The sequence below is a fragment of the Dipodomys spectabilis genome, unplaced genomic scaffold, assembly GCF_019054845.1.
Source record: "Dipodomys spectabilis isolate Male_0828 unplaced genomic scaffold, ASM1905484v1 ptg000669l, whole genome shotgun sequence".
NCBI classification, from domain to species: domain Eukaryota; kingdom Metazoa; phylum Chordata; class Mammalia; order Rodentia; family Heteromyidae; genus Dipodomys; species Dipodomys spectabilis.
Window position 1 is genome coordinate 3,205,674 of NW_024871346.1, and position 23,018 is coordinate 3,228,691.

Below are 23,018 nucleotides of genomic sequence, written 5' to 3' on the forward strand. Positions count from 1 at the left end.
ACGTTCCTGAATCTTTAGATTTAAAATAAACAATACCAACAAAACCAAAATGATTCAGAATGTCAGTGCAATATATTTTCTTTATTGAAAAGAATGTACTCGAATAACACAGCTGTGGCTTGAAAAGAAAAAGGGAGAGAAATTATTTTAAATGTGTGGATAAAGAGAAACTGACAAGGATTAAGCCATTTGTTCCCAACACAGTAGTTAAAAGTGTCCTTCAGTTCACAAGCAACTGGGCTAGAACTAATGAGCCAAACATCTTTTGCACATTGTCATAGAGAGTTCTTCAAATGCTGTGTACACATTGACCAGACAGAGTATGCTTCTACAAGCGTCCGAGATAATGTTCAAAATTCTAACTGTCTACATAGGAAGAATTAATGGGTGGCGGTTTCCAGGACATTTTTTTTACAACGTGAAAAGCATCAGGTTCTATAGCTAACACAATGAATGAAAAGCTGAAGCTACTCTGCGCCTTGCTATTGCTTACGATCCCATTTGCATCTTGGGGTCACTGTCTCGTTAGTCATCTATGCAGGTTGTACGCTTGGGGTTGCACTTCAGGATCAACACTTTGGCATCTGAACATGTACGTTCTCTCAAGCTTCAAAGAATAAACACAAGTAAGCCACTACGTTCTTTGTCAGCGTGTTTCAACACATGCACTGGAGCTTGCCACTTATTTCTGAAGCCCGGGTGAACAGGTGTGGGGGTTTCTCGGCCTCCCAAAACAGGTGCATGTTTCTCGCCACAGCCACCACCATTATCGTGACTCTCCATCCATAACATGGGTGCTAGCAAATCGGGAACTGCTCTGTTTAAGAAAACAACAACATTTTTGAGGTGCATCTTGTCCATGGATTTCCACTCCTGTTCAACACTTTTCTAGGTTAACGATTCACAGACTCAGAACCATGTGTCTGACTACAGCCCCTGAACCGCACGCGCTAAGCCTTAGACGTGTGTATCTACTTATTTAAACACGTCTCGGCAATGGGAACTAGATCGTTCATGTTGCAGGGAGCTGTTTTGTCTTTTATAGCGCAGAATGTTTGTTGTGGGCAACTACAGAGAGATCCTAACGTTGAAAGCCTAATGGGAAAGGGCTTCAAGATAGTGTTTAGCCAGAATGACTAGAAGCTATACCGTGAACCACTACAAATTTGTGTGCTGATTTTTTTAATGAAACCAGTTACCATAAAAAGATGGCCTATTTCCCCATTTCTGAGAACTCCAGATAGAAAGTAAGTGTTACTCACCACACAAAACTTCCGATGAGAGTTAGAGCTGTTTGATTCAGGCATACACAAGTGTATATAAAGATGTATATGCATACACAACATGATAGTTAAATAATGAATGGGTGTATAGCTACATAAGATAGAGTCAGAGAGACAGAGAGACAGAGAGGATTTTCTGAGGAAGTGGACAGACATACTATCCAGCGGTAATGATGTTTGTCAAGAGGCTGTAAAGGAACCCTGGAATGATGCAATCATTCCCCGTTGAGTTTTAATTGAAATCTCATCTCTGCATGGAGAAAAAAAATGTCCTTTCACCCTGCTACGGTCTCCAAGTGAAGCTGTGGGCATCCGGAAGTCAGGCAGCTGCTGCTTTTAGTCCCTGCTTATCCACAAGTACAAGCGCAACAGGAAAAACTTCCCACAGAATGCAAACTGCACAGTCCTTCCCTCCTGCCAAGATTTATTAGTTTATTAGTCTGCTCCTGGGGGCTATTTTATTTAACTCAAGGCTTCATGCTTGCAGGGGCTCTACCGCTTCAGCCAAGCCTCAGACATTTTGTTTTAGCTACCTTTCAGGTAGCTAAACTAGCCTCAGACTGCCATCCTCCTATCTATCTCCCCCCCCCCCCCCCCACCTAGCTGGAATTACAGAAGTGCGATACATGCCCGAGTTTTCTTTGAGATAAGGTCTCAGTGACATTGTTTTTGTTTTTTGGTTTTTTTTTGTCTAAGTGGGCCCTGGACCATACTCCTACCTCTACCTACCAACCTGCTTGGAAGTAAGAACCATGACTCTTTAGCTTGATTTTCCTAACCCTGGGACCACACAAGCATGCATATTAAATTACTAGGATGACCAGCCGTGCCCTAAGGGTGAAGGATCTCCATTGACTGGTATGCTACCATGCTGTCTCTCTGTTGAGCGTGAGTTAGGAAATGTGAACAAAGGCTGAAAGAGGTTGGGCTGCATAACATCTAGAATCTCCCATGGCACTGATGTTCTAGAAATACATCCCGACAGACAGAATGCATTTTTTTCTGTTCTTCAACCTACTCCCAACCCCACAGTCTAACCCCATACCTTTAATCTAGATTCTTCCATACTAAGATTACACACACACACACACACACACACACACACACACACACACACACACACACACACACACACACACACCACACACACGTCAAGCATCGTGAGATTTTCTGTTATCTGGTTTTACCAGATAGGTTTTGCCAATAGGTTTGTCTCTTCAAAAAACAAAAAGACAAAACTTTAAAATTCTTTTAAAATTCCCCTGTGTGGGAATAGGGAGTCAAGTAGAAGAATGCATATAATAATATCACTGAAATAATATTGGAAGGGAGGTGATATGTTTGCTTTTCCACATCTGTGCAAGATCATTCTAATTGCTCCAGTAAGACTGAGTTACTGCTGTAATTTGAAAGCGTCAAGAAAAGAACATTTAAAAAAGAACTTTTAAAAAATGTCTCCTAGTATTTCTGTAGTATCATTAGTGGTTTTAAAGTACACTGAAATGTATGTGTATATTCTCTATATACATATACGTGTATAAATACATTTCCTGTACTATACACACATACTATATAAAGATTAAAGTATATACACATTTATATAAAGAGACAAGTGTATATACATTTTTCTATATATAAAACTATACATTTCCTATGTATTTACATTATAGCAAAGTTCATTGGAGGGGCTATACCTTCTCCAGCAACAATTCATTTTGCCACTTTAAATATTTGTAATCGGTATCGCCCTGACTCTAAAAGAAGAACTGGAAATGTTATTTTAGAGCAAATAGGAAATCTCAAATGGCAAATCCTCCAGAGCAGCATGACAGTAACATAAAACAGTGCCTGGAAATAGGACCTCACTTGCCTGGAAGCCAGAAAGACCCCCTTGGCATTCCTTCCACTGCGTGTGAATCCTCACGGTGCCAGCGGACGCCCGGATGCAGGAGGCTCCCTGCCAAAGCACAAGCCACGTCCCTCCACGGGGGCTCACGTGTGGGCCCAGGACTTCCAAGCAGGCATTCTCTCTTATTTGGAAAGGTCATGGACTTTATCTTCTTATTTAGGAAGTAATTACTGCAGAGGGTTTTTTTTGTTTTGTTTTTACCAGATTACCAGAAAGCTCTCTGAAAGTTACCCCCAGCATGTTCCAGAATGGTCTATCTACCAACCAATGCTGCAATCTAAGGCCTCCTTCATAATCTCACTGCAGAGTACTCAGTACTGAGGAGTACTGAGCCTCAGTACCTCCCACATGAGGCAGGGACCAGGTGACTGATACACAAGTCCTTTACACGTTCATTGGCTGCAAAGTCTGATGTGAGCAGGAGTTCCCAGGGAACATAAAATCAGTGCTTTTAATCCTATATTAGCACAACCTAGTTAAACCTGAAACAAGACTGGAGGTGGCCTGGGGAGAGGAGGGAGACCTCTCCCCTTACTTTCCTCTCGGGGGCATAGACCCCGAAAGCCAGTGCTGACTGACTATACGTAGTTTGGTGTGTGGTTCGCTCTCCCGGAAGAGCCTCCTCTCTGTTCTGCCTCCAGGATTGGCTTGCCTGGCTCTCGCTGCTGGCACTGGAGGCTGTGAGGGGGTCCAATAGCAGAGGCCGAGGCCTTATCCCTGCACCCCCAAGCATTTTGGAGACTGCTGCCATTTGTGGCAGCCTTTCTATTCTGGCTCTATTTGTTCCCATTTTTGAACCATTATAATTAATAATTATATTTTTAGGGCAAAAGAAACCCACACATTATGTTATTATATCCACCACAACAAAAAACAACGCATTTAAGAATTCTTACGCCGGGCACTGGTGGCTCACGCCTGTCATCCTAGCTACTCAGGAGGCTGAGATCTGAGGATCTCGGTTCAAAGCCAGCCCAGGCAGGAGAGACTGTGAGACTCCTATCTCCAATAAAACCACCAGAAAACCAGAAGTGGCGCAGTGGCTCAAGTGGTAGAGCGCTCGCCTTGAGCTGAAGAGTTGAGGGACAGCGCCCAGGCCCAGAGTTCAAGCCCCATGACCGACAAAAAAAAAAAAAGAATTCTTACGATCTGATCCCCATTCTTAAATAAGCCAACCAAAGACATAAAGAGATTCTTTTCCTGTGGCCACGTTATCAAACTGTAAGGAGAGCTACACATGGGTTGCTGTAGTCCCTATTTTTCACGCTAAGATTTCATTTTACATTTTCCTTAATTATGAGAGTAAGTTTAATAGATAATAAGAACACAGTGCTTCACTGTGTGTCTTTCCTGCTTTAATCTGTCCAGAGACGTTTTTAATCACCTGAAATGAATGATGGTGTATTATATAATTCTGTGGTCTAGATACACACAGGTCTGAAGTCTACTGAATTGCCCTGGGTAATTATAGCATGTGGGGGAAAAAAACGTGTCACATTTGCTTACCTTGACCTACTTTAATGAAGAGATAATGTCCTTTATTAGCAGCCACGCATCCAAACATTCCCCAGCTCCACACAAGTGCATCTCAGCCAGAATAAATGCCCGGTTAATCACAGCTGTTTGGTTTTTGCCTTGCAAAAGCTCTGAGAATGCTGGTGCTTAATTCTCTGCAGCTATTAGAGGACTGTCCGGCTTCCCATGATACATGGGAAAATAATTGCATAATTATTGGTAATTGTTTGCATAATGGGGTACTCAGAGGATAAACACCTAACGTGTCATCCAGGAATCAACACTCTGACCTTGAGCAGAAAAGCGGGACAGCAGCTCACAGCCCCTCTTCACGGCACCTCCAGTTAAAAAAACAAAAGCAAAAGCAAAAGCGACCCAGGGGGGTGGCAGGGACAGAGCCCTGCCCGCTACACCCCGCACAGAAAATGCGCGGGAGCTGTCAGATCAAGGTAGGTGTGCACGGGCCACATGTAATGTGGCAGGGTTTGCTGTGGCCTGAAGGACGGCCCTAAAGCACACAAACCATGAAAGAGAAGGTAAGGGAAGCACCAGGCCATCCCTGAAAGAGCAATACCATAGGCCCGAGTCATGCTGGGCTAAGTCAGGTCCCTCCATCGCCCATTCCTCCAGAAAAACCCAAGAGTTGGGGTCCTCACCAGATTTTATCAATCCCACCCCATGCCCAGTCAAACCTAATTTCTCTGGGCAGAAATAATTCAATTCGAATTCTAGCTCTGCAATGAGCTTGTGACTTTGGACAGGACACGTCCACTCGCTGGGTTGAGTTACTGGAAAATTTTTCCCTCTGCTTTCTCCAAGGCATTGGAAAATTTAAGACAACGGGAGAAAATCATCTCACCATTCCAACGCACAATAAAAACGAGAGAACCAAGACGCCGTGTACTCACAAATTGGCGTGCTGAATTGAAACCCCTTTATATGACTACTTAAGGATGATTTTTGAAAAACATGTGCAAGGATAAAAACAGAGACTCTGATTACTCAAGGAACTCCTTAGCCTAGTGCCTCCCTAAATGTGTGCTGTGGTCCTGCTGTGCCTCTTGTCTCTGTAAGCAAGGCGGAGAGTGTGGGGAGCACCGGAGGAGGCCCGTGGCAGTGCGGACCACAAGGCCCCTTCCGCTGCCCGTGTGCCAGGCAGGATTCAGCGCGGGGGCCGCCAGCCTGGAAAAGCCTCCACCTGCTCACCTGCCAGCTGACTTTGTGGAGTTAGTTTAAGTTTGTGAGTCTTCTCTTCTGAAAACAGAGGGATGGGTAGATCCGTATGTCAATCCCACCGTCAAAGGCTTTTGTTTTTTAATAAGCACTGAAAGAAGGAATCCATCGGCAAACAGGAAACCTGGCACAGGGTGAGCCCTGGGGGATGATCGAAATGCTGTCTCTAAAAATCCCCATGCAGCACCAATGGTGAGGAGGCAGGGACCTAGAGGATCGTGGTTCAAACACAGTGCAGGCAGAAAAGTCTGTAAGATTCCATCTCCAGGTTACTAGCAAAATGCTAGACTGGAGGCATAGCTCAAATGGTACAGTGCCCATGATGGGCTAGACAGCTGAGAAAGGCCCTGAGTTCAAACCCTGGTACCAACACACACACACACACACACATATACAAACAAACACATACACACATATACAACAAACACACATATACACACACATACAAACACATACACAAACACATATAGACACACATATACAAACACACAAATACACATATACATACACACACATATATACACGTACACGCAAACACACATATACATACACGCATACACATATACACACATACACACATACAAATAAACACATACACACATATACAACAAACACACATATACACACACATACAAACACATACACAAACACATATAGACACACAAATACACACGTACACACATATACACATATATACACACATACATGCAAACACACATATACATACACACATACACATATACACATACACACACACACAGTCTCTCAGATGAGGTAAATAAAATCTCCTGGATACAAGGAGATAAATTAACTTTGGAAAGTTCTGGTTACAATAAGCTTCTATATGCAAACATTTAAGAATCAATGTGTTCACATAAAAAGACTGAGTCTTGGGGGATGGGCGGAGAGGATTGGGTGGGGGGGGCAAGGGGAGGATGGGAAGGGATGGGAAGGGGAAACAAAGGAGGAGGCTACAATGCTTGATAAGAAATGTACTCATTATCTTGCCCATGTAATTGTAACCCCTCTGTACAGTATTTTCACAATAAAAAAATAAAAATAAATAAATAAATAAAAAGACTGAGTCTTTAAAGGAAAGAGATGGTGTCTCACATCTGCCCAGGGTCTTTGAAGGTCAGAACCCTTTAGTTTAATGTTTCTCTCTAGGCTTTCTAGGCATCCTGCTTTGGGGAATCTTGTTCCCACAAATCAGACATATAAAATATCTGATGAAATCCCAAGATGTTGTTTTCTTCAAGATATCAGAGGTAGATGGGCGGGGCAGGAAGAAGGTGGATGAGTGACCGCAGCTATGCAGATAGGCTATGCGCTGGTCAGTGTCCGCTGAGATTGGGATTTAGATAGGAGTTCATTATATAATTCATCCATTTTGTACACATTTGAATTTTTCCTTGAAAGGTTTTGCAAACATAATTACACAAACCAGAAAATAATGTCATGTGTGCCTATACACATGACATCACTTAATACACACAACCATCTAAGAACACTGGCTACCCTCCTGAGATTCACACACCCCTTCAAGCAAAGGCAAATTATCAGTTGTTGGAGGTGAAGTTCTCCCTGCGCTTCAGAGCCAAGAGGTGAGCTGTGGTCATGGCTGTGGAGAGAAATGAGCTGGACGGTTCACAGGCAAGTTCAGCCTCTCCCCCCCCCCCCCCAAGCCACTCTTCATCGAAACCAGAAATGTAATACAAATTGCACTTCTCATTTAACTTCTTCTTCACATGTCTGTGATTTGTGCTCCCATAGCCAAAATAAATGGGTAGTTGGACAGGAGACATTTCAGAATCAGCTCCCAAATGACAAAGTTGAGCGTGCCTCTCAGTGGGCTGCGAGCAACAGGCATCTTTATGTTCAGCCTTCCTTTAATGGAAGCTACCTTTGAGAAGACCAAGGTGCTGAGATGCCAGGGAATCCCAAGGAATCTATATTTGGCCAGAGAGCCTGATTTTGTAATTAAAAGAAGTATCTATGCTAACCAATATGGTGGCCCAAATTTATAATCAAGCTACTTGTGAGGTAAAGACTGGGCAACTGCAGTTCAATTGCTGTATGCAGTGACATTCACCTCAACCAATAGCTGTATGCAGTGAGATTCACCCTATCCAATAACTGTATGCAGTGACATTCACCTCAACCAATAGCTGTATGCAGTGGCATTCACCTCAACCAAAAGCTGTATGCAGTGGCATTCACCTCAACCAATAGCTGTATGCAGTGGCATTCACCTCAACCAATAGCTGTATGCAGTAGTGTTTACCTCAACCAATAGCTGTATGCAGTAGTGTTTACCTCAACCAATAGCTGTATGCAGTGGCATTCACCTCAACCAATAGCTGTATGCAGTGGCATTCACCTCAACCAATAGCTGTATGCAGTAGTGTTTACCTCAACCAATAGCTGTATGCAGTAGTGTTTACCTCAACCAATAGCTGTATGCAGTGGGATTCACCTTATCCAATAGCTGTATGCAGTGGCATTCACCTCAACCAATAGCTGTACGAAGTGGCATTCACCTCATCCAATAGCTATATGCAGTGACATTCACCTCATCCAATAGCTATATGCAGTGGCATTCACCTCTCTTTCCAGCTACATGGGAAAGCACAAGTAGAAGGATCCCCTCCCAAAGCAGGCTTAGGCATAACACGAGACCTACCATGAAAATTAACCAAAGCAAAAAGGGCTAGTTGCATGGCTCAAGTAGTAGAGCTTTGCAAGCACAAGACACAGAATTAACCCTCATTATGAAGTAGAAGTAGGAAGAGGAAGAGGAGGAAGAAGACAGAGAGGAGGAAGAGAAAAAGGAGGAGGAAAAGGAGGAGAAGCAGGAGAAAGAAGAAAAGGAGGAGGAGGAGGAATGAGAGGAGAAGGAGGAGGAGGAGGAAAAAAGGGAAGAAGGGAGAGGGGAGAGGAAAGGAAGAGGGGAGGAGAAAAGAGAAAGGAGGAGAAGGGAGAGGAGGTGGGAGGGAAAGGAGGAGGAGGAGGAGCTATCATGATAACTGTGAAATCACCCTTTCCAGATAAATTCTCCTAAACTGCTCTTTTGTTCTAAATGCCATTATTTTAAGCATTCTACATTATTCTTAATTATGCTCAATTATAGTTACTTTAATATCCAAATTGTAGATTTTAGAGTTTCAGTTCACTTTGGTGCATTAACAGAATCCTATTATTATTCACTTAACCTTTAGAAAGGGCACAGATTGCTCACCTGCCTGTCACTAAGATTTGTGTTTCTGCATTCGTCATCTCCCAGTTGGACAATTCCACAGTCACCTGGCCGGACCTTTCTATTCATCTAATTTGTATTTCTAATCCATTCAAGGCTTACAAGGTGCTCTGGTTTGTTTCCATTCTCCAGCCTTCCTCTGCCCATTCTCTCTAGTCTGGCGTAATGCCTTTCTCCTTTGCTTAAGAGTCATATTTAAAAATTAGACTCAATAGTTATGTTCCTGGAGCAAAGAAGAAAAGAAAGAGTTGTTCTGTTGAGCTTTGGGAATAATGGCTCTCTTTACAATAACAAACAGGGTTCAGTTTGTTTGCTTTGACTTTATATTCTCCAGGATGTATTAGAGGAACATCCCAGGAGGTTGGGTTCTTTAGTATTAATATTTAATAATTTATCCAGGCATGGGTGGCTCACACCTACAATCCTAGCTACTCAGGAGGCTGAGATACCAGGACTGCAGTTCAAAACCAGCCCAAGCAGGAAAGTCTATGAGACTCTTATCTCCAATAAACCATTCAGAAAACGCAGACGTGGCACTATCTATGTCTATTACCCTCCTTTTGATGTGTGTATGCTATGTTTCGGGTCTCCCTTTAGTTTTGGTGTCCTTTCATGAAACCTGACTTTATCTCTCCTGTAACGGGAGTAACAGGCTTGCTAGTGGTGATGAGGACACACAGCAGAGCTCATACTGTGTCCTGAGCATATGTAGAAGATAGAGCGCTAGCTTGGACTCAGAAAGGCTCAGAAACAGCACCAAGGCCCTGAGTTCAAGCCCCAGGACCAGCATTATTATTATTATTATTATCATTATTATTATTTATTTGCAATTCAGTATTTTAAATTTCACTTGTATGATGAATCCCACCTTCCCACCAGAAAGAATGGCCACAGGTTTCTCCTAGTCTAGGAAGGCAGCCCACCTCTTACAGAGAATGGTATTCTAAGTGCTCCCAGAAGTCTCTAATTGCACTTCTAAGAACTGGATGGTCTCTGTCTATATGGAGCAGGCAATGACCGCCACACTAAACATAAAGGACAAGAATGGTTTGCGTATACAATGCCCAGATGATCCGTACTGAACCCGGAGCTGGCCTGGAACAATCTGGAGAGGTGGCCATCACCATGAACCCATCAGCCACCCTCGTGTCCCTTCTACATCAGGTGGAGGGCAGCTGCCCCGAGGGAGAGTCAGCTGACTCCAGATCATCAGATCTAGTCCCGCTCTGACGGGCCCAGTTGGAGCACAGGGCAAGTCCTTCCTCCATAGACTGAAGAGGGCACAGCGCAGACAGGGCTCTCTCTGCTCTGTAACTCTTCTACTCTCCCGGATTGAAATACTGCAGCAATGGCAGTTCATTTCAACTGTGCCGGGAGAACACCGTTGTTTTGCTAGTCCTTGTTAATCCCTTCTCTCTTGACAGGATAATTGCGTGGAGATAGGTGGGCAGTCAACTGACACCTGTAACTTCTGTATAGGCGCAGGGCAGGGTATGAGCTCTGCTGTTTGTCCTCATCACCACCAGCAAGCTTGTTATTCCCGTTACAGGAGAAAGTCAGGTTTCATGAAAGGGTGCCCAAACTAAAGGGAGACCCTAAACATAGCATACACACACATCAAAAGGAGGAACTGGTGTGGACGGTCATGTCAATGGACAGCTTCTCCCAGCTCCTCCCACCTGCTATTGGTCCTGGGATTCTCCTTTGTCATTGCTTCTCATCCTATTCCATCCTTCTTGGAGGCTCTACCTGCTAGAATTCTAGTTCCGGCTCCTATCCCACACACTCACACACACACACTCACAATCTGTTGACACACTTTACTGTCTTCTAACGATTACTGCAACAAAATGCACCCTGCAAAGACTAAACTGTGGGCTCCTCAGGATCTTCTGTTCTATCCCTCTCCACCTCCCTGTACTCTGGAATGCATTCAACACCAGCTTTCTCATGGCTCTGCTGAGATCAACTGGTCTACCTCATCCTCTGTCTAGAAACAGAATTTTTAGAGCATAAAGTGCTCAAGTGCCTACCTGGCCGATACCAGGCCCTGAGAATTCCAAAGGCTCCGATTTATTCTTTAATATTCTGTACAAATCACACCTCATCCTTGAAGCCACATTCCTCTCTCGTTCCTGGCACTGTCTTTCTTCTTAGAGAATATGCTCCCTCAGTCCAAATTATCATCCAGCCACTCTGGGATAAGGCCATTAAGTAGCAGGATCCCAGGTCCAGTGATTCTTCGGAATGTTCCTTCCCATGGGCATGTCCTTTGGGCTTTGCTGGAATGGCCAGGGGAAGCTATGGTATTCTCTTGGGAGTTTAGAACAGCCACAATAAATGGAATCCTCAAATACACATCCCTCAAACAGGGCTGATTAGGCTGTAGTGAGGAAGAAGATATAATTTTGGAACACTATTCTCTACCATGAAAGGCAAACCTAGGGAACACAGGGTGAGAGACAGAGAGAGAGGGATTTGTGTACCATTCCACTTTTGCAGTTTCTGTGATAGATTAACTGTGTGGTGTTGTTACGTCTGAGGATTTCATCTGGGGGATTTCATCAACCAAAAAAATTTAAAATGAAAAACTATCAACCAAATAACATTTTCTCACAGGGGAAAAAAATGCTGTTATGATGTCAGCTTATAAACAGACCCTTCATAATCTCTGGTGGCCAGTCTTCTCATAGAACAGATAATTGCTAGATTTCATGTCACAGTTGGCATGTCAGTTTCAAAATATGCCATCTGTGTGTCAGGCTCTTCACTGCAAAATATATATAAATATGCATTGCATCCAACAATTCTGGACATAGTTTTTCATTTCTGGACAAGTAGATAGGGCATATGTTTCTGGACAAACTGACATGTTTTATTTCAGAATGAACAGTAGGGAAGTTAAAGAGCAAATACATGAGTTGACCTAGGAGAAAAGGCAGGAGGCAGACAACAGTATTCTCTAGCCCATCTCTGTGACCTGAAGCAAAAAAAAAATTTAATAAAGAAGAGTATATTTGGCCAAGTGTCGGTGGCTCACGCCTATAATCCTAGGTACTCAAGAGGCTGAGCTATGAGAATCATCATTCAAAGCCAACCCAGGCAGGAAAGTCCATGAGACTCTTATCTCCAATTAGTCACCAAAAAAGCCAATAATGGAGCTGTGACTCAACTGGTAGAGTGCCAGCCTCGTGCATAAAACCTCAGGGGTAGCACCTAGACCCTGAGTTCTAGCCTGAGGACTAGCACAAAATATATATACATTTCTTTTCCCGTGATACACAGCATTCACATCCAATTAACCACTAAGTCTTACAAAACATTGTTTCCAAACTATTTCTAAATCCCAGTGGCCCCTTCTTCTGCAGCCCATGCCCTGCCCCCCCCCCCCCCGTCCCTCACCAGCCCCATGTTCATCAACCTGGATTCATCTTGCCCGGTTACATCTGTAAACCATCCATCCTTCAGTGCTCTACAAATAGTGGGTGTCTGAGAATGAGAGCCTCTATTTAAGTGCAGAGTCACAGGCGATATGCCTGAGGGACTCTAATGCAGGAACCGACCATTTCCATCTTAAACAAGCAGTCCCAGCAACTCTACTACAGGTCCTTCAAGTGTTACATTTTGGTGGGATGAGGACTCTATCAGCCTCAGATGCTACGGTCCAGAATGGAAATCTGACAGCTGGATTAAACATCTTTACATCGTTTCCATAGACGAGTTCGCAGCCATGATAGAATACCCCTTTGAGTCCTCCTTCCAGATCCCTGTCCTTCTTTGTCTCCTATCAGGCTTCACAGAATCTCTTAGACACTAGGCTGAGCTATGTGCTGTGCCCTTTGGCAGGAAGCTCTCTCCCTGATTTTTAAGATCCTTCTAGAAAGTGTGTCTGCCCCAGTCTGACCAGGGACTCCGCCTTTCATGAATATCCCTGGCTCCCAGCCCCACCCCATGCCCACGCCATTTAAGGCAGCATCTTGTGCTCTTACAAGGCCCTGTACAGGTTCTCTGCCACAGCATTCTCTACCATCCATGTACTCGTCCATTTTCCCAACACACCCTTGCACTCTTCAAACCAAAAGACCATCTTCTATGTTTGCCTGTCTACTCCACCACGATTTGAATTTACCCTCAGCTGGCTAACAGGTTCCTTCTTCACAGTCCAGGCCCTGCTCACTGCCTTAAAAGCAATAGAAGTCATTTCTAATTCTCTATCCCATTTGTAAATCAAGCAAGGAAATAGACTAGGATTTAAAAGCAAGCAAAAAAAAAGAGGAGGTAAATTTAAATACAGAATAAATCTCAATAACCATACATCAAAGCAATAAGAGACTTCAGAGCCAACTAAGAGCTAGGGAGCCTGGCTTTTTTTTTTAAACTAACAGGCTATATATGATGTTAATTGGGCTGTATAAATTCTCTATGCTTCAGTTTCCAAATAAGGGATAAAAAAAATATATAACCTTTTGGATGTTAAGCTGTTTTAAGCAGTCAAAAAGATTCATAGCAAAGTGGGCTTTTTTTCTTTCTATAAAGTACCAGAAATATCCTTCTATAAAGTACCAGATTTTGCAACATGCATTTCCTTCTCAACTGCTCAAAAAGACAACTAGCTATAAATAATGTGGAAATCAATAGGCATGGTTGCATTTCAATTTTTAAAAATCCATTGCTTATGAAAGAAAAGAGGCAATGAGCTATTTGTGACTCTGTGGTTGTAGTTTGCCCAAGACCAATGCACGGTACATGTAAAACTTAACTAATATTGTAGCTGCTATTATTTTTAAGGGAAATTTTCTTTCTGGCAAATGACCTGAGTTTCAACCCCTTGTACCAGCTCTAATTATTTCCCCACACCAATGAGAATGTGCTGTGCTGATTTGTATTCATTGGGATCCACGTGGCCTGGCTCTTATCAACACTCATGAACTCAGAAGACTCCTCTCCATTCTTCATTCCTGTTTGTCATCTGAAATAAAACCAGTCACATATTTTCCAGGAAAGTGCAGCCTTCCCTGTAATCGCAAACACCCAGGCACAGAACCTCATTGAGAAAACCCTGAAAGACATCATAATGGGAAACGTACCAGTATTAGCAGCTTGGCTGGTGTGAACACTTTTGTTCACTTGAAAATCACTTGAATCGAGTGATAAACTGTTCATTAATAATCGTGTTAAATTAAAGCAAAAGCACCAAACTGCTAAGTATGGAATAAATCACACCTTTTTCTTCCCTTTACCATCCCATGTCTGTTTGTAGTACCAGTTGGCAAGTTCATGGGGTTCACCTCACTCCCCAATAAATTCAGGGTGGCCTGAGCTTGGGACCAACATTCAGATCTTCTCATGCAGTCCGGGTGCTACTAAATTGAACAATGACATAACCATGTCTGGAATTTTCTCCAGGAGTCAGAAATAAATATTGTACATGAATTCAAAGGGCATACACCTGCTTCCTTTTTATATCAACTTTTGTAAGTGGATTCTTTTGTAAGTGGATTTTTTTTCAGACTTATCTAGAACATGTTGTTGCTCTCCTCTGCCCCCTAGCCCCCACCTTTATTTTGGGGATCTGCCAGGCCTGTCCTCCCTCTCAGGCCCTGAGCCCGCAGTGGCTGCTTCCTCCAGAGTGACACGGGAATGGTCTGGCTGCTGAGCTCTCCCAGATGCTCAGGTTTGCCTCCACTCTGCCTCCTGTTTCTGCCTTATTTGTTCAACCCCCATACATTTCCATTGCTTTAACTCCTGTGAGCCGGCTGCTTCATCTGACCGCCAATTCCTCAGCCTGTCTCTGCCTTCCACCCCAGCGCATGAAACAGCTTAGAAGTAGGCTTCACCCTCTCTTCCTTGGAGCATCTTTCCTTCTGTGGCTAGGTATCACTTTTGTGATATGCCTGCTTCCTTCCCCTTCTGATTGAAGGGCCCTATTCGCACACCTCACCTTTGAGCTCAATTGAAGAATAAGATTCTCTTTTAGAAGGCTACCCTGCCAAGTCTTCACTGGTGGCAAGTACCTGCAAAACACTCCCTTGGACGTGTTTGTATAGATTTCAGCGGCCCTCTATTGGGAGGAAGGTGCCAATTTCACCTACTCGGGAAGTGTTGATAGTCACTTGCTGTCTTTCTGTCATCTTTCTTCACTCCCGAGCCCTGGAAACCTGTCACCGACCTGTGCTCCCTCCACGGTTTGTTTCTACAAGGATGGAGTCTCAAATCTGTGAAGAATCAGACCCAATTCTGGGCAGCAAATACCACAGGCTCCTTGGCAAAATCGGCTCATTGTGCTCAAACAGCTCTGATGCTTTGCTTTTGCTGGAATATGTTAGATTTGTGTGTAATTTTGGTTCACTTTGAGCGTGCGTGACGTGGGGGGCGGGTAGATGTGGGAAGTGGATAGCAACAGAATATAGCATAGAGTAACCAAAGCTAGAACACTGTAGTTTGGAATTGAAAGGTGAATGTCCTTTCTGTGTCCTGTTCACAGAGGACTCACGTGCAACCGCTACAGCTGCCGCCAGCATGTCCTTGCTGTCTATTGGCCTGCTTCTGCTGCACCTGTTACCACGTCCCATGGGAAAGGATGATCACCTCATAGTCTTCACAGGACCGCTGACTTAACCAACTTGAACTGGCATGCTGTCAGGCCAGTTCAGTCAGTCAAAGTCACCCAGTTCAATTACAGATGGCGATCTGACGGCTCAGAGGGTGAGACCCACATGTGCATTTCTAACCAGCTTTCTGGAGACACTCAGACCCTTGGACTACATTTGGGGTGGCAAGGATTTAAATCGCCCTCCATACATTAGCGCAGGATACCACCCAGTGCAAAAGAGAATCGTCTGTCCTGTAAATGCATTCTCCAACTAGGAATCCAAGACGGAGGTAACAGAATTTCTTCAAGTGTCCTTAGCCACAAATAGCCTTTCTAATTCTGACTCTGGTATCCCACAGTTTTAGAGCAGAGAACTGTCTTCTCACCTCAGCCCCGCTTCTGCTTCCAGAAGGTTCTCAGTGGCATGGAACATACCTCCACTCGACTGCCCAAACCCGGCTCTCCTGGGCTTCTTCTCAAGAGACCCATTTCTAACACTCAGGATTTCCTGCAGGCCAACTACAGATACCTCCTGCCACCAAATCAAGTGTGTGTCATGTTCCCAGACAGCTGGACACCTCCCAGGTATCCAAGGAACTCTACCAATACACACAATTGATTCACACCCATCAAAACTGAAAGAGAAGGAATGGAAAAGGGTTCATATTTTTACCTCTATCTCATAAGGGCCTGGTTGCTTCTCAATAAACTGGAGTATGAATTCAAAACCTACCTTTGTGAACATCTCTCTTCTACAATGGTATGCATCTTCTTCTCTGATGTCCACGGATATTTTGACCTACATTATCCTGTGGAAATTCTTAGCACTGCTAAACTCTTTGCCGCCCTCTCTTAAGTCTTCTCTCCTTTGTTTGCACTGGCTTAGTGGACAAATATTCTATTCCCATTCAGGGAATTGTGGTTCCTGTTGTTAAAGACTATCAAAGGCAGCTGTATGTTTTTCAACTAAATTACATGAGACATGTTGTTTAGTTACCATTTCAGTGATAAATAGGTACAATGTTTGATTCTTGAGTAAAATCTCATTTTAAGAATCAAATAATTGGATTTCACTGTAAAATACATTTCAATCGCCTCGTTCTACTTGTAAAATATCAAAATGCATTTGGATTTTGTTATGATCCTTATTGTGATTCTCTCTGCTTGTATTATTTTGTAGTTTGATAGTCAAGCACTCTCTCAATTTGAACCACATGCCCAGGTAATTTGTTTGTAGTTGGTTTTTTCATCTAGAATCATACACCAACTTTGCCCAAGCCAGCTTTGGTCCTCAATCCTCCTAGTTTCCTGAGTCATAATAGTATGATTCTTCAAATCCATCTTTTTTAGTTCATAGGGCCTTTCTAAACCCTGACCCTCGACAGAACATGGAATGCCATGTCTTTTATTCAAAGCTAATTTCATCTACATCTCAAACTACATGCTAGGTGACAGCACAGTGTTTCCTCAGATCACTGCATACTAAACAAGTGACCCACTGACAGGCTGGTTTAGGCAGCCACCTCTGAATTCCACCCCAAGAACTAACACCCTCATTCTGCATCAATCCTGGTAACATTTCTGGTGCATCCCGGTTCTCTGGGTATCTCGGATACAGGTGGAATCAAAGCAGGGAGGACTTAAGTCATATATTCAAATTAGCAGAGAAATTAGCTCCAGGATCCCTCTCCCAAAGCACCTCATATTTAACCTCTCTTTTCCCTCCTCGCTATGATAATCCTTTCTCATACATGCTTCTCTAAGTTGTGTTAAAGGCCATGCTTTGGTTAAACAGTTAATAAATGAAGAGTGTACATTCTTCCTTTGGGGAATACCTGGGCAAGGCCAACCTTAAACTTCACCTTCCAGACAAATCTATAGTAACCCGAACGTCCTTTTCTCGCTTCTTCTCTCCCCTCACTCCATCACCTCTTCCACAAACACATACACACCACTTGTGAATCAGCCATTTTTCCTTTTCCACACTTCCTAAGCAGGTGCACTTTGAGCCATCATCGACATGTGGTATCATCTTCCCGGCAATCAATTTCCAAGATTCTCTTCTCAAAAGGTTTTAAAACCATATTTTTCTCTCTATTTTCAAAGCCATTTCTTAATCCAGGCCCTCTTCAACTATAATGTCTTCAACCCCTTAATTAGTCTGATAGCCTCTTCATCTTGATCCTCCTTGCTTACACACACACAAGCCGTCCTCCACGGAGCTACCACACTTGTGGACGGGAACATTACAAACTTCATAACTTCCATCCCCATTTCTCAGCATCACCATCTACCTTAATGGCGATCAGAACACACAGGATGCTTCCTCTGCCAGAGACTTGTTCTAAGTGACTACTACATACACGATCTCATCTAACCCTCACACTGAACCTGACATACTGTCGCGCGTGTCCCCATTTTACAAGTCTGCCAATGGCACGGTGCTGGGAGACAAATCCTAGCCATGTAACTCTGTGCTTTAAACCAGCATCGGAAGCTGCCATGTTCTTTTACACTGTATAATTAACACATCTTGCCAGGAATCACTTGCCTCCATAACCTAATGAGGATTTATTGTATCTCTTCTCTTCGGACTATGATACTCAGTGACTAGTCCTAGATAGAGTGGTTAACTCTTTTTGCCTTAGTCATAGAGTAATGGCTGTTCTTTGTCATTTAAAGCGATAGCACTCATCAAAGTCTTCCTCATCCTCTACTTCTCAAGAAAACCAAATGATCAAGGAACTGAAGGTGTCAAATACAGAGGGCTGAGCCTTATGGAGTAAAGAGTCACGTCGCCACCTGAGGAGCCATTTTCTTCCCCGATTCACTTTTCTCATAAGCAGCTATCAAAAGCATAGAACTGGATTTGATGAGTAAGGATAAAGTTCCTAGCAGAAGTGGAGGAAGATGAGATGGAGGAGCATGGGAGACACCAGCGCCTGTCTTTAGGTCAGAAGGGAGAATGAGAGCGAAATGGGAATGGAGTTCTATGCAAATCTAGTGTTTGCTAGTATTTATGCTTTCCTCTTTCATTAGCTTTTACAAGATTAGGATCTTGCCTTTGGAATCAATCCATCCATCAGCTCATCTTCATATCTGCATCCCTTTATCTATGAACCTTAAAGGTATTTGTTGAAAAAAATGAATGAAAGAAAGAAGCAAGATCACAAAGAAAACACAAAGCAACAGTCCTTGGGAACAGCAATTTCCACTGAATTCATTACCGCTAATAGCATCCTGTTAGGGCTGCCGGATCAGTAACTAGAACTTCACGAGTGGGAAAAGCCATGTGGGTAAAATTACCAACCATGGGAATTATTCTATCCTCAATACAAAGATGCAATAGAATTTTCCATGTAGGGATTTCAGAAAAAGCTTGTTCCCCTAGCGGACTCCTGTAAAGAATTATTGCCTAATAGAGTCCAAGCTTCTGCTAGAATGAACAGAGAATTTCTATGAAATCCAGAAGCACCAACTAATACCCCCACACATGGTCCCACAAAATGAACCCCAGAGCCTGCATCCCTACCCTACACTGGGAAATGCTGCCAAAGGTGGAATGAAATGACATCACAATCTAATAAAGGAAACTTCTTTGCATTTTTCCCTAATATCTCAGGCTTAATACAGGTTGGTGAGTCAATGATTTTTTTAAAGTAAAACCTCAAGTTCCGGGATTGATTATCCTGCCAGTATTCCCTAAATGGGGGAGGGGGGGCGGGGAGGTGCTATCATCTCATTTCTGTCTGGCCCCTGGGATTTCCTAGAAAAGCTGGTGGATGGAGAGACAAAGAAAGTGTACACAATATAAAATATATAATATAAGGAGGAAAGCGTGGCCACAATAGAATGTTAACAGCAGTAAAGAGGCAAGTAAGTGAATTCATGTGTCCGTGAGTGATGTGTCCATCTTCATACCTCTTGATGGATTTCCAGCACAGCAGACTTCCGGTCTGTGGTCACAGTGTGCAGCCTGGAAACAAGAAAAATGCAAGGTGAGATAGATAGATAGATAGATAGATAGATAGAGATAAATAGATAGATAGATAGAGCAGACAGACAGACAGACAGATAGATGATAGGTAGATAGATAGATAGATAGATAGATAGATAGATAGATAGATAGATAGATAGATGGATAGATAGATAGAGCAGACAGACAGACAGACAGAAGATAATAGGTAGATAGATAGATAGATAGATAGATAGATAGATAGATAGATAGATAGATAGATAGATAGATAGAGCAGACAGACAGACAGATAGATAATAGGTAGATAGATAGATAGATAGATAGATGGATAGATAGATAGATGGATAGATGGATGGATAGATGGATGGATAGATAGACGGTAGACTGATGCATTGATTCATAGACGATGGATAGGTAATAGCTTTGCAGACAGATATCATATGCCACATTCCCACGTGTGTATATCCTGTCAGCTTGACTGCCGTGAAGATTATATGCATAAGACTTGCATTAGAAGAATTAGAGATTAAGTCGTTCAATTTAGAATACACAAAATCAAGTAGTTCTTTCAGACAGAGCTTTCTAAAACCAAACCACTTGTTTAAGATGTATTTCTCTGCCATGAGCATTCTCTAGAACAAAATCTGTCATAGCCCCACCTGCCCCTCAGACAGTCCCTGTGGCTGACGCATGAAACACGTCCTCTCTGGAAAGGCAGAACCGCAAACTAAAGCAGTCACCGATGATAACGCTCAGTCACAAAACTTCTATCGCTCAAGCTATAGCCCTGTGTTGTTGGGCATTGCTTTTCCATCTAAGATCAGCCTACCATGTGAAGTACCCTATCACTGACCATACACAGCCTCACAGGTCTCCGTGTAAGCTGAGACAAAGATGTGGGGCCATGGGTGGACACCCCCTCCTCTCTCCCCCACCCCCCGTCAATCCCATGTTTTCCTTTCTCAGCCTCTGCCTCACTGGCTTTCAACAATGAAGAATGCACTGGGAGAATGAAAACAGGCCCAAGTCACGTCAACACGGTGTGGCCACCCACCACTGGCTCCCCAAGACAAGATATGGCAGCTGAACTCCCGGGGTGGGAAGAAGGACAGAATTTCTGACCAGAGGCATGGCTACATCTTTTCCTTTGGTTCATCAGCTTCTACCAAAATCTTCACAAACTCGATGCACGTAAACTCAATCAGTTTATCTTTGCAGGAACGGTTGAAGTTACTCATATTTCATAGATTTGCTTTGATTATTTGAACTCAAAATATTTCCCAAGAAAATCTTCTCTGATAAATGAGTATTATTCAGAGCTCAGAAAGCCACAGGGCTGGGGGCATAGGCAAATAGAAAGACTCTTCCCTAACACAACCGAGGATGTGGGCTCTATCCCCAGTGCTGCATAAAAAGGAAAGACAAACATTAATTGATTGATTGATTGGTTTGTTGGTCCCATTGAATGAATTCCATTATTCTTGAGTTTATCAACCTTTCTGGGACTAGCATCCTATCAGTTCAAGTCACACTAAGGACCTCCACAGTTTTTATTTGCTTTACTTCTTAATGACAACCACGATCAATTAAATTCCATTTTATTCTTTACAAAGATGAAAAATAAATCTCTGTTGACTAATTTCTATCTTTTACTCTTTCCCGAGGTAGGTCCTTTTAAATTCTGCGTCTGGACACCTCTGTAGACTGCCTTCCTGGAAGATGTTATCATGTCTAGCATCCCAAGTCTTATTGCTGATTCTGCACTACTCCCCAACAGAAATTCCATATAAAGAAAGAGTCTTTGCCTCCTTCAGCAGAGCAATGGCTGAATTTCATACCAAGGGGTAATGAGGAGAGGTGAGCTGAGCCTGGCTGATTTTTTCCAGAGGTTTGTGGCCCTAAGTCACTTTCTCCACATAAATTTCCTTCTTCTCCTTCTTGGATTTTGAATATTTATGGGCTGCTCCCATTTGAGAGTTAATGTACAGAACACAGGGCCAGTGTGAGGTGAAATTATGAGCTAGGTGAAATTTGCTTCCAGCTATTCCTGTCAAGTTCTCGTCTCCTTTAGATGAAGAAGTATGCCATTATTTTCTCCCCATCACTCTACTAAAATATTCTCTCTACCTGCATTCATAATAAAGTATCAATAGCTGATGAAGGCAAAGTGTTATTACTCCCTAACATAGTTACCCTCTAGCACTTGGATTTAACTATTCAGTTCCATAGAAAAGGCATTAACCACTCACAAGACAGTAAAAAACATATGCCAACAATTGTTACCTAGACTTTTTCCACATATCCATTATTATTTGTTATATTTTCCTACTATTGTCAGCTCATCCCAATCCTAGGCTGTATGCAGTGAATTTGTCCAAAATGAAAGAGCTATCACAAATAGCTACATTCATACTGGGCTTTTATCTCCACATTGTAGCCCCTGTCCCCTGCATCACAGCAACAATGGTAATACCACTTTTATTTGTACTTTTTTTTATCATCTTTCTCATGTGCTCATGGTCAGGAACTGAACTTCATGAGATTTCTGTCACTCAAGCACAGAGACGGGACAAGACAAAACCTATACTTCTCGTAGCTTTGTGACTGGTTCTTTTTTCTCCATTGTTCTCTCTACTGATTCAAAGGAAGAGGAATCAATAGACATCCAGACGTCAAGTGAGTGCCAAGAACCCTGGGACCATCTCCCCTCCTCCCACCCCATCCTCAACTCAAAGAAATGAGCTATCTGTTTCACACTTGGCTTCAAGACCCACCTTGAGTAAGTGCAGAGATTCATTTCAATGACATTCTTTCTTACTGTCTCTCTGTCTCTATCTATCTCTCTGCCTCAGTCTCTCTGTCTCTCTCTGTCTCTGTCTCTCTGTCTCTCTCTCTCTTACTCTCTTTCTGTCTCCTCCCCTCCACATCTAGGCTTCCCTGAGCCCTCTTGTTCATTGCACAGGAGGAAATTTTCTTGGTTTATTCTGTAACCAAGGACAGGTACTAAAGCCATAGCATTACTTGAATCTCAATTTCCAACATCTGACAAGAAGAAAGTATAACTGGGATCTTGTGAGCATAAAATGGAAAACCTTGCACACAGCCAAAAGAGCACCTCTCTTCTCCTTCTCTCTTTCTGCCAGAGTCCTGTTGCTCTTAGCTACTGGTTGTGATGCATGCTCACAAGAACAAAAACAAAATCATTCTTTTCTGAAAACTTAATTTTAGGTCAGTGCCTTGTGTAAGAGTTTCTC

At 43.0% G+C, this 23,018-nt stretch overlaps 1 protein-coding gene across 1 annotated transcript in view; it reads right to left on the reverse strand.

The window, feature by feature from the left end:
* Positions 1 to 718: 718 nt before the first annotated feature.
* Positions 719 to 23,018, reverse strand: part of Opn5 (opsin 5) — a 46,617-nt gene continuing 24,317 nt past the window's right edge. The window contains exons 6-7 of the mRNA XM_042672026.1: positions 19,710 to 19,764; positions 719 to 817 (exon numbers count right to left, since the gene is read on the reverse strand). Coding sequence (XP_042527960.1) covers positions 767 to 817; positions 19,710 to 19,764 — 106 coding nt within the window. The 3' untranslated portion in view covers positions 719 to 766. The remainder of the gene's footprint in view (positions 818 to 19,709; positions 19,765 to 23,018) is intronic.